Raw genomic sequence first — 13544 nt, forward strand, 5'->3', positions numbered from 1 at the left:
TTTGGTCAAAACTTCACATTCTTGCCTTCAAAAGTATGTTTTTGCCTAAACAATCTTTTAACATGCTGCTATGAGCTTAATTAGTAAATTACGACATCCTGATGATGAATCCAGCAGATTTGGGGGAAACTACAAAACTACATTGCTCTCATTAAAAAAGGAAAAAGCGGTCTAGACTCAATTGTTTTATTATCAAGATATCTTTCTCCTCCATGAGTTTAAAAACACTGATATGACTTCTGTAGGTGCACACATATGATAGCAAAAATCTTTATTTTACATTTTTACAGATTCACAAAAAAATATGCAATATGGAATTCAAGAGGTACCAGACACGGTACATTTTAACTCCTGACTATGAGGCAACAATAACACCACAAACACCTAGCCAATCATACCTCTCCTTGACTGACCTTTGACCCACACAGACATGAGCGGACCACTTTTAAGCACGTATAAGCTCTAAGCGTTGTTTGTACGGGAATCTGACCTGTTGTAGCCTCTTGATGATGACCTTCAATTCACAGTCAAATGATTATATTTTCTTTTGCCAAAACCCTAGATTAGAATCTTGATCCCCAAGCAGATGCTTTCATTATAACAAAAGGAGATTGAATATCAGCTTAAAAACCTTATCTGATTTTTGCCAATAAATCTTTTAACATGCTACTATGAGTTTAATTAGCAAATTACGACCTTCAATTTACAGTCAAATGACAAGAAACAAATCATTATATGCCAACATTGTGCAAACAAATGATTTAACAGAAGAAATAATGAAACTGAGCAGAGGAGAGATCAGGAGCTACATGCAAGAGAACATCAGTTGCTCAGGGGATATAGTGAGATAATTTACCTTCTAAACGATAATGTTCGTCACTGATACCTTCAGCATAACCTTCATCCAATGGGTCCTGCAGAGACAGTGGAAAAGAGAATTAGGTCTCTTTAAAAGAAAGACTGTAAGAAGATAACATGACACTTGTCAGACAAGCAATAACAGTATTCGAGACAAAAAAATATATAAAAATTGTGCAATTTGGATTATAAAGACAGGAAAAGTGTGCATTTGATGAGGATACGATGCAGACTGGGTTTAAATTTGCATCCCCTATTTGAGCACCTCACAATGGGTGCGAACATCTCCAAAGATTAGATGAATGACATAATAGAGTGACTGAAAATCCTAAAGAGTAATATATAAAATTGACGTGATCCTGTCTACACATCCATAACAGACAATATAAGCAGGTGTGGATACGGGAAGTGTCTCATCTAAGATATTATACTATGCTACACATGCACAAGCAGCCGTCTGTAACACTTCTGTCATGTTCCAAACCAACCATCAGTCTAGAAGAGGACTATTGTCTCAACACACCTGCTACCTTTGTCTAATTTCAACACTCCAGCTGTCTGCATACTAACAATTAATTTATCTAGCCCAAAGACTGAACGTACAGCCTCCGCTGAAGCTCTGCAGCTGCGTGTGTGTACATGCTGCTTCTGCCAATGAGGAGCTGCTTTGTCTTCATCCACATTAGACAGGCGCACTAAATGTCTTGCTGTAGTGCCTCAAGCCATACACTGGCCGCTAGAGACACAAAGCCACGCACACAAACACACACGTTCACCATAATGCTCGAGAGGTTAGCCAACAGCATGTGAGGGGAACACGCTAATTATGTGTTGTCTATGTTGTCTAGATGATGGATGGGCTGCATTATAAATATGAGTTCTTCTCAGTTGGTTGAAATAAGAATCGGTCAGCAGAAATTCTTCTCTATTATTATTTTTTTTGTTCTCTCTATCATTCAAGGTCAAGTTTGGCTAAAGCACTACTTGGCCCTTTCAAATGAGTGTGCTGTGTTTGAGAGCGTGGATACTTGGCTGTGTGCTGTTGCGCAGAACATTGAGGGCTGTGAGAAATTCACTAATCCCTGAACTTCACCTCTAAGTGGCGTTTAGCACAATCACTGTGGCGTCTGTCCACCCCTCTCAGTCACTCTTAAAAGGCTCTATAGAGTCCCACTCACCCCCATATATTAAAGCCCCTTTTCTTGCGTCTTTGCTCCACCACAGTGCAATATATGTGAAATTGTCTCACACAGCCCTAACAATAATAATAAACATTTTTAGTTAAATATTGCCTCACAATGTATTAAAAAAACAAATCAGAAACACATAACAATGAATAAAATAAAATACATTACATAAAAATATAAATTAATTAAAATATATAAGGCTATTTTATATAAAATGTCCATGTTACCTTTTAGTAATGAAATCCAGCCACGTTCCAAACATGAGCGCTAAGCAACATAAACTACATAACAAACGGAGAAACTGCATTGCAGTGACCTTGACCTCTGAGACGGTCTTTTTTTTTAATTGCATGTTTTTGTACACATACCAGAAACATCAGAGGCTAATTGGCTGTGGAGAGTGTAATCAATAGAGGCTGATCTCTCTTCAGCAGTGTAATGAGATGCTGAAGAGGGATCTGTACACACTCAGCGTGTGTGAGGGTGACCATGTGCTTCAGGTCACTCACTAATGTATGGAGACTAAGTGCCATTTATAGCGCTAAAAAAAAAGAGTTTGCGTGCGAAGAGTAAGAGAGAATTATAGGGGCTTTGATTAAAAGCATTATCTTGTAATTTCACAGATGAAGTCTTGTGAGCGACATTTTAACTCTATAGCATTAGGCATATGCATACTCAGTGCATACAATATAGTCCATTGTTTTTAAATGCTTTTAAAAGTATTTTCATCACAATGGCACAATATGAAAGTCTGTCTGTCTACCACTTAGACCAACAAAAAGCATCTTTTGTGAAAAGCCCTTACTGTATGTCTCTCTCCTGCTCTTAGTTTGTTTTTTAATTCACTCGTCCTTTCATATTGAAAGATTCATTTAGGCTACTTCCACTGATCACAGGGCCAACAAAAACATAGCACTGGAGTGCTTGATGTATGCGTTTATGTGTTTTGGCAAATCAGTTATGTTGCTCTGGGTTCTGTGGGCATCCATTTGTAGTAAAGTACTCAAACTTCTCTTCTTTCCTGTTTTGGCTTGCGTTAAAACAGAAAGATCTGGTTGGTTTTCCGCAGTGTGAAACATGGTGTCTGGGAAAGAGTTTCTGGTTGCTGGCACAGATTGAGTGAAGCCCTTGTTTATGTTTCACAGGCCTTTTCATGACAGCAGAAATGTCATTGTTCCATCTGTTATAAACATTTATAAACACAAGCCAGTAACAAATATGGGCATGAATGTGTTCATACCGGGAGTTAGTAACAGGACGCAAGTTCTCTGAGATGTTTTTTATTCTTTGTTTAAAGCGTTTCTGAACAACTCCTTTCGTTATAAAGCTCATTTTAAAGATCCTTTTGTCCAAGTCTGTGGTGCCAGTCTAGATTAGGGTCTCCAACTACTGTACCGCAGGCCAAACAGTATCATACAACTTCTCAGATGTTAATAGTTTATCCTTAAACCCTGCCTTTAAATCAATTTTCACTTTGGTTTGGCCTGTAATGTCATACCATATAGTCTAATATAAGCTACATACTTTTCCAAATGGCTTATTACAGGCCTAAAACCTAATAACTTTTCTGATAGGACTATCACCTCCCATTGATCTAAATATGTGTAAATAAATACCAATTCTGGATGAATTAGTGCTCATTAAATAAATAAACAAGCAGCAGTTATAGAGGAAATATAACTAAATAAATACATAATTTAACTTCTTTCTGTTTAAACTGTTAGTATAGTGCCCACCAGGAGTTGGAGATGCTTGGTCTAGCTGATTTTAAAGAATAACCACGTCTTGAAGATAATGATTTGTGTGCAGAATGCAGGAGCACAGATTAGATGTTGGTTCTTGCCAGTTTAAACCTGGAAACACATTCAGACGCATTGCCAAGTGTGTGTAAGTGTGTATAAGGGTCAACCCCAAGTGTCTGGCACATTAATATGTAAGCACTATGAAAAAAAATGCAAAGAGAAAACCTGGGGGATTTCTCAACCAGGTTAAGTATGAGGATGTGTGTCTAAATTAAATTACACATATGAATGTGGCCTTGTCCATTTTGTCATTAGGGTACGTGCGTGTCTAAGTTTGAATGCATGTGGGTAAGGGAGTGTGTGTTTGAGTGTGTGTGTGTGTTGTGGAAAGTCCCACACAACTCTGTGTCTGTATTTTCTGTCTGCTCGCCACACCACAAGGGCTGATGGACAATTTACGCAGCTGATGACAGTTCTGCATGATCACGAGCCAGACACACACACACAAAACACACAGACACTATCAGTCGCCAAGCCTTCACTAGGCCACAGCCTTGGAACGTCATCAAACCCTGGAAAACCTAATTAAGACTGTCATCTCTCTCTGTCGCCTTCTCACTCCTTCTCTGTCACCTTCGGTTTTCACACTCGCAGACCAAAGTCCCAATCATATTAAAACAGGGAATGAAAGATGGAGGGTTTCAGCGCTGTGAACCACAGCCAACCAGAACCACTCCATTTTTAAGACCATTTAAGCCTTCACAAAGACACATACACCTACAGGTGCCATATTTCACCAGCGAGACAATCAACTATGAACATATAGTCACAAGCATAGACAGAAAAAGACTCGCAACTGAATTCCTGTTTAATCTTGCATGTCTGCTATCTTGCTTAAGCGTATATGGTTACATGCGCAGGATCTCAGGAGAGGGGATGTATATGCTAGCGCGTCAAAACAGGTCCTCGCTAGCTACAGGGCCAATCCAAAAATCGCTCCTTACACTCCCCCCAGTACCCTACATACTTTCCTACATGTGAGGATGAAAGAGTACGGAGTGCAGTGACCTACATAAGCACCTCATACTTTATAATGAGCAGAACAGGCAACCCAGACAACCTGACTAACAACTACTGACTGAAGTGTCAGTATTTCACTCTAAAAGGGACCGGGGTCAACCAAGATTCTGTCGTTATTTCCTCACCTTCATGTCTTTCTACACCTGTCACTTTCTTCTGCCTTTTGAATACGTTTTTTTAGTCCATACATTGAAAGGATATGTTGTTTTGGACCCCACTGACTTTGATTGTATGGACAAAAACACTCTTAATTCCTTCGACAGAAGAAAAAGTCATGATAAATAAACAAATAAACCAGTGTCTCACTGCTGTTCCTGAAATTTTGTGGTTCACACAAAATTTCAAATTTTGTTTTGTGTCCCAATCACTGAAAAAGACAGGAAGAGAGGTAACAAATTAAACAACTCTCTCTGCGAATCCTCTCGGATTCCCTGTCATGTATTGCAACACCCCGTTTTGGCAGCTTATCAATGTGAAGAAAGACGCACCATGCAAATGAAGACAATTGTATTAGTATGCAATTCATGAAGCGACTTCACCCTGTGAAAGTGTGTGATGTGTATTTGTCCCTTCGGGGCTTGCCGTAGAAAGTATATGCTCATGTGCACCAGGAGCGCTTGTCAGCTTCACAGAGAAAAAGATTTACATTCTTCTTTCTTATTTTATTATTCATTCACGTTTAAGCGAATGCCAGGAAAGTGCTCATTGACAGCGTTTGTGATGGATTTGTGCATGTTAGGTTGCAAACAATATGGCTCATCAGTTCTTCAGCACGATTTGGAGGTGAGAATAAGCTCAATGGTCAATGCCAAAGCCATGAGATCCCACTGAACCCCTAAAAGAGTCAGCTGGGCCATTAACTCAGCAGGAAGTTGAGTCGGAGAGTCTGTAAATGCTCACCTGCTGACAGACACGGTCATGCATATCAACTTCGATTTGCTTTGAAGGATTAGGTACATGATGCTGTTTATGGCTGAAAGTCAGAGAAACAACCAAGTTAGAGAGCTCAAACTGTAAAAATCTAAAAAAAAAAACATTTTGGCTGGACTGAACACAGATGATCTGGTGTAGAGAACAGTGCGGAGAGATTGGCAGAAGATAGACTGTTAGTGAGTGTGTGTAAAATATCCCTTGATTCAATGTTTAAGCATTTTAAAGTTACGAGTTCTGATAATCATATACCTGCCCTGGCACAAAAAGCTCAATCCACGCATCCAGAATCCAAACACATGCTGCTAATTTACTGAATTACAGGTTTCTAAATCAAGTCAAGCTGAGCAACAGAAAGGCAGTGAATGAGCTTGTGTGTCTGTTCAGATGGTTAGTTTGCTTGAAGGCAAAGATAATAGAAGAATTAGAGCATTATTAGATGTTTAGCATTTTATGTATCACTGATGTCTTTATCTAGGATGGAAAGCATCACTTTAGTCTCAATATACTCCTCTCATCAAACAGCCACAACAGAAAACAGGGACAGATTAGAGAAAGGGACTCTTTACTCAAAAAAAGTGCTGGTTATTGGAAAAGCAAAAGCAATAGATGCCTGCATTGATGAGCATTTGTGTGAGATGGTTAAAGGGCCCCTATAATGCGATTTAGAATATTGCCTTTCATGCAATGTGTAATGGATGTGAATGCAAATGATCTGCAAAGTTGCAAAGCCAAAAGTGCACAGTAAATAAAGTTATTGTCTCCCAAAAGAAAGAATATAAAATAATTTTGATAGGCCAGTGTAGAAGGGACAGCAAAGTGGGAGAGGGAGAGAGGGGGACAGAATCAGGAAAGGTCCTTAAGGCGGGATTCGAACTCGGGATGCTTGTAACGCAATGGAGCAATATGTCAGAGCGCAGCCCACAGGGCTATTGGCGCCAACACAAACAAGCCATTTTACTGACGACTGCTTCTATAATCTCGGGGTGTTCAACGCAGGATTCACAAAATGTTTGCTCTTGAAAGAAGGCTCAGTACCCAGTTTATTTGGATAAATGAATCACAACATGTAAGTATGATAAATAATAGATGTTTATATTTTCTATAGAGTGTTCAAAATACGTAACTATGGCAATGAGCATATAATTTCCGACATGCTCTGTAAGCAATCACAACAGACTGTTGTCAGAATGGAGTAGACTCACGGAAATGAGGGGTTTAGAGAGAGATTAAATCTTAGAACTGCTTCGAACTAATCGTTTGAGAATCGTTGAAAAACGAGGTGATATTAAATGCATATTCTGAGAAAACGAAAGCGTTTTTTTTGACCATGCATGCATGTAAAACTATTGTAGGAGACTCCCAAAACAACATTAGGAACCTTAAATATAGCATAAAAGGGGCACTTTAAGAGATACTCAAAAAAAGGGTATAAATACATTCTGTCACTTATAACGTCTGAAGAAACAGCACAGACTAAACAAGGATGAAACTTTCAAGCATGTATGTGATAAACACCTGTTTCTGTGAGCTGTTAAATGGAGTATTTTGTGCAATGCGTCAGCCATAAACATGCTAACAGAGTATGTTAGCGGAGTGGAGTGGCAACAATTTCCCCTCTCCGCTCCGAGCATTTAATAATCACTCGGCTCCAGCTCCGCCCCGGGTTCACCATTTCCCACTCCACTCCTCGCTCACTGATATCAGAAACACTGCTCCGCATCTGAAGTGTTTCGGTATGTTTGAAATATCACACTTCTGTTCATAACGTATATATAAAAAAAAGAAAAGAAAATAACAGGAGCGTTTCAATGTGGCTTATTGGAACACTATAGTGTGCAAACTTTTTTCCTACCACATGCCGAGCTAATAACAAGGTTGTCAGCATTAAAAGGTCAAATTGCTGCCTTTTGCAGTGCAAATGTTGTTTGTGATGAAAATAACAGTAGCCTATGTTTTCGTCAGTTATTTTACCTACGGATCGCTGTATTTCTTACAGATTTCTGCTCATTTGAAATCAGATACAGATGAAGTAGTACGTAAGATTACATTTGTTTAACTGCATTATTGAGAGAGTAATTGCGTGTGAATAAGTGTTGTACCTGTTTAAATCATATGCTTTCACCTGAAAATATTCAGTATAAGGATGAACAAATTCCTTGATGTATAACTTCCCGCTCACGTCATCATAGCCTTCACATTCTTTCTGATTTGAGTGATCCATCTCTATCAAGCTAGCTAAATAGGTTTAACATGTGAATTCTTGCTAAATATGCAGTTATATTACGTGCCGTTGGCATGAATTGTACTCGTGATGGAGAGGTGGTGGAGCGCTCTTGGAACGAGTGAAAACCACGACGCTCCGACTTTTAAAATATATGCTCCTACCTCCATTCAATATTACACCATTCCACTCCGCACTCCGCTCCGCTCACATACTCTGCATGCTAAGTGTTCACATTTAAACTGAAGTATACTTTTGGCTTAATAGATCAAATCAGTTGTAAGTGACAAATCATAGACAACACAATTTATTAAGTCAAATGTGTATGCACGTACATGTTAACTGTGTAAAGTACATGTATGTGCTTATCATAGTGTGTCCATGTGAACAGTTTACTTGTGTGGGGTTTATAGATGTTGAGTATGGATAAGCAGTCAAGCGATTAGCAAAATACTGCTCAATATCAGCTCCATTTTGGCAGTCACAGTGTTTGGAGAAGGTGTTGTGTCTGTTATCCTCGATACTGGTGATTAGATCGTAACCTTACACGTAAGGTTACACGTATCGTAAACTTATGCGTCTGTACAATTTATGCTCTTTTTTTAAGGTGGGCATAAAGAAATCATTAAAGTGTGTGTGTGGGCAGCTGCTTGTGTCGGTGTCTGTAGAGGCTGTTTAGTAATTTCTCAGATGAAATTAACATTGCAAACATTTCCTCACACATTACCTCATCCACATCAAAGCACTCTACTCTGATGTCACCACACACTTACTGTCCATAAAAAAACACACACGCACTCTAGCCTCTCATGCACTCACATACACACTCTCGGTCTCTAGAAAGATACAGATATCATATCCACTCATGTAAATACAAAAAGTTTATTAAACTGGATGTGAACATGATTGTGTTTATCAAGTCTGTTTAATCCTGTATTTTTGTGCATCAAAAACCATGAAATGGCTTAACAAGAGCCGTATTTCCTAATGAAACAGGAAGTTGGGCAGGACTTCAGACTTAAGGAAGAATAATGCAGCCGATTTTAATACAGGAGCCTTTACCTCCCAACACAATGCATTCATTCTCATAACTAGACTAACACAACATCCTGTATCAGTATCACTGGCACATTCAACTGAAAGAAGTAGTTTGCAGAATAGTTTGTGAGAGATAAAAGCATCAATCTTATCACTTTGCAGGCAACAACAGGACACTTACTGAGATAAAATGAAGCAAACATAGTACTGGTGAGGCTACGCTCTCATTTACTAGACATCCTTTAAAGCATGAAAGCTGCAGAGTGAGAGAGCGCTTTGAAGCCTTGAAAATGAAGCAGTGCTCCCCGTTTGTTCTACTCTCTCTTCCCCTTAGGTGATCCCTCCTTTACCCTCTCCCTATTTTCCCTCTTCCTTTTCTCTTTAAAGGCAGAGAAAAGGAATAACTAAACTTCCCCAAAAATACAGAGAAAAGACTCTAGCCTCTTCCTCACTGAAGGGCTTTTTAAGACCAGAGTAAAAGAGAGCTAGAGATTTGTGGAAACATTTACCAGATTTACCAAATCCTTCAATATTACTATTTAATAAGTACTGAAAACATATAGACAGTGATAAAAGCATGAATTAAACATGGTAACAAAAAAGAAGCTTTTGTGATTTTTCTTCTTATTCTATCTTAATATGATGAGCTAACAAATTATAAAATGTATCAAAGAAATATTGTATCTGTAAGATTGTTTTTCTTTTACCAAAATATTCACTTTATTACTCACTTCAGTAATATAATGAAATGTTATTAAAATATTATATTTTTAAGTTTAAAATGTAGTTTAGTTTATTCCTGTGATGGCTAAGCTGAATTTTCACCAGCCTTTACTCCAGTCTTCAGTGTCACATTCGCGATTAATTTCAGAAAAATGTGCGATTAATTCGTTTTTTTTTATTATTGATTGACAGCACTAATATAAATATAAAAATATATATGTGTGTGTGTTTGTATATATACATACACACACACACATATATATATACACATTATATATATATAATACACATATATATATACACATTATATATATATATATGTATATATATATATATATATATATATACAAACACACACACATATATATTTTTATATTTATATTAGTGCTGTCAAACGATTAAGCGCATCCAAAATAAAAGTTTTTGTTTGCATAATATATGTGTGTGTGTACTGTGTATATTTGTTATGTATATATAAATACACACACATACAGTATATTTTGAAAATATTTACATGTATTTACATGTCTATATTTATATTCATATAATTTATATTATAAATAAATATATTTAATATATAAAAAATTTATATTTCTGAAATATATACATGCATGTGTGTGTATTTATATATACATAATAAATATACACAGTGCACATGCGTATCTTATGTAAACAAAAACTTTTATGTTGGATACAATTAATCGCGATTAATCGTTTGACAACACATATACAGTATATATGGGTCATTGACGTATAAGGATTTTCGACAGGCCAATTTCAATTAAGAATGTTGTGTACACATAAATTCATATTAAAATTTAAAATTAAGTGATTTTAGTGTTTTTTCCTCTAGATGAATTGGCCGTAGTCTTAAAAAATGTCATGTGGTGCGATCATGATTTATACTAAAATTAGATAAATTTCTTAACATGCTTAATATTTTTTAAATATGTTCTCAGTAATTAAAGTGTTTAGAAACAAAGTATTTGCATTTCATTTGAGTTTTTGTAAATAATGACCTTATTTTTGTTCTATAATTTCAGAGTTGCCTTCTTAAATGTAGTTAACACTTATTTTTCCTGTAAATTGCATAAAACTGATAAAAATGTTTTAAAAAATACAATTTAAAAAATACCATTCACATAAGCATACTGTAGCAGTGATTTATATTTCAACCACAGAAATGTGTTATTTTATTTATAATTTATTTAATTTAAGTTATTGCTTTTATTGGTTGCTCCAAATGACACAAAGACCTTATATCATTAAAAATCTATTTAAAGAGACGTGTAAAAAGTGCAGCATGTGGCATTATCTGCAGGCATTTCTTTAGCCCCAGTTATTTCTGTACTTTGCCCAATATTGGCTGCTCAATTGACCCTTTGCCGGGAGTTTGATTAACAGGCGATCTGACGTATTATAACGCAAATCCGTCATTTTTGTCCTGACAAACAAACCAGACAGGAGAGTAGATTAAAGTCTGTGGACATGAACTTGAAAAATTGAGTGTATTGACATGTTTTCACGGTTGAAACAAGATACCTTCTGATGTTCATTCATGTTTATTTTGTGCTATAACTAGTAAAGATGAAGAGATCGGTTCATGTGGTGCTTGAACAGCAACAGCAATCTGTCACGACATGTTAAAGAGCTACAAAACAGTATTTGTTGTTTGAATTTCTTTTAAAAAATTACAAAATTTGAACACTGAGACTTTGTTTCATACCAAAAGTAACCAGATCTGTCTTGTATGTCGGTGCATTGTCAGTGTCCTCTTTGCTCCGTGATGCATTTTTAACAGCGTGAGAACATGATTCGTGGCATAAAAGTGCCATGGTTTGTCAGACATAGCAACAGTAACTAAGGGGGGTGGGTCTTTGCGAAGGGTCAATTTTGAGTATTGGGAGGTTGCTGGCTCAGGTTCTGAGATGACAACATGAACATCTTTCTTATAGTAGAAAATGACATCTGGAGTTTGTGCTAGACTGCAGGGTCAGAATTAACATGCTACCTAGGGTGAGCATTTATTTTACTTTGCTTGGCAGTGTAATCTGGTAGAATAGATTCAAATAGTTATTAATAAATAAATAATAAATTACTAATAAATGCATAATTAACAAACTAAAATTAGATGCTCTGAATTAGAAATTGTTTTGCTTTTTTTCTCATTGTACAAATATTAAACATAAACCGTCTGAAATGACCCAAATTGCATAAAAATATATTCCAAATGATACTAAAATAAAGTATTTTATGTATATAAACCATAAATTAAATATAAAAGCACAAAAACTGCCAATCTGGGACATGTATATATATTATGGAAAACACTCTGCAGTGGTCGCACCACATGATATTTTAAAATTCAGTTAAACTTTACAAGCACAGAATTGGTCACTTAAACAAAACAAGCTAGCTTCCCACAAAAGGTTACAATGAAATTTATAATGAAAACAAATACTTGCAAAAATAACTTAATATTCATTGTTGTTGTTTTTTTTGAGGTCATACCACATGATATCCAAATGTGGTAACTACATATCAGCCGTTAAAAAGTTTTTTTTTTTCCAAATTTGAAAGAGACTTACAAACCTGCTTGATGCTTCCATCGGTCCTTAGCAACTTGGTATATGATGCAAAGTCCTATCTTTAAATGGATTTCAACATAAAAATCCCAAAATGGTCACACCACATGATATTTCATAAAATGGAAATCGTCGGACAAAGTTTGCTTGTATATTATGATGGAAATATAAATACAAATGCTTTGCAGTTTTATACAGGATTACAAAACACTTTGTAAATCATGCCAAATAGTGCAGAAAATGAATCTGAATAAATTTAGGGTAATTTCAAAGATAACATAATATTACACATAATATTTTGACACTTTGGATAACAGAAAAATTACAAATAATTACAAATAATTAATGTTTTTTGAAAAGTTAAAGTGAGTTCATACGTGGGAGAGGTCCTTCATATATATGGCATCTTTTTTATGCATTTAAACCAATTTTTAACTGAAAAAAAGCAATCGGACAGAAAATTTAGGCGTCACATCATTGACCCATATATACATATACACACACATACATACACACACATATAAATATGTATATATAAATATATAACACATAAATAAATAAATATATATATATATATATATATATATATATATATATATATATACACATATATATAAATATGTATGTATGTATATATATATATATATATATATATATACAGTATAAATGTTTATTTTCAAATAGCAAATCAAAAATCTCAATCATAACCTAGTTTGAACCACAGAAGAAGCTGAATAAATAAGGGTTTTGAGGAGGTTGGAACAACGCTGAGTGAGCTCTGCTGCTTGTGGAGTGTGTGTGTGTTTAAGGAAATTTAGAAAACACAGCCCAATTCTCAGCTGTTAATCCTGGCAACTCAGTCCACACATTCCACCATGCACTTTGATCTCTAGAGCACATCCAGACAGACGTGCTTTAATGCACAACACACACTTCTCTCTCTCTGATGCACCTAGCCAGACGCCATCCTTGCCCTTAGCACACCCCCATGCCACACATACCAAAGTACTATTTTTACACACATACTTACACACTTGCATTACACATAGTTAAATGGAAAAACACATAAAAACACAGGCAAACCATTTAAATCACCTACAACTGACATGACTGCAATGCTTTCTATTTGTACTACAAGCCAGCGTTGCATCTGTACTAACCAAGAGTAACTTGAGAG

The 13544-nt window shown here is 36.2% G+C and overlaps 1 protein-coding gene across 1 annotated transcript in view; it reads right to left on the reverse strand.

Moving 5' to 3' along the window:
• The window catches only part of LOC306870082 (protein naked cuticle homolog 1-like), a gene marked incomplete at its 5' end in the record, with an annotated part of 62489 nt that overhangs the window by 10714 nt on the left and 38231 nt on the right, over positions 1-13544 (reverse strand). The window contains one exon of the mRNA XM_079417141.1: positions 857-914. Coding sequence (XP_079273267.1) covers positions 857-914 — 58 coding nt within the window. The remainder of the gene's footprint in view (positions 1-856; positions 915-13544) is intronic.

This window comes from Barbus barbus, assembly GCF_936440315.1.
Source record: "Barbus barbus genome assembly, chromosome: 1".
In the NCBI taxonomy this organism is placed as follows: Eukaryota; Metazoa; Chordata; class Actinopteri; order Cypriniformes; family Cyprinidae; genus Barbus; species Barbus barbus.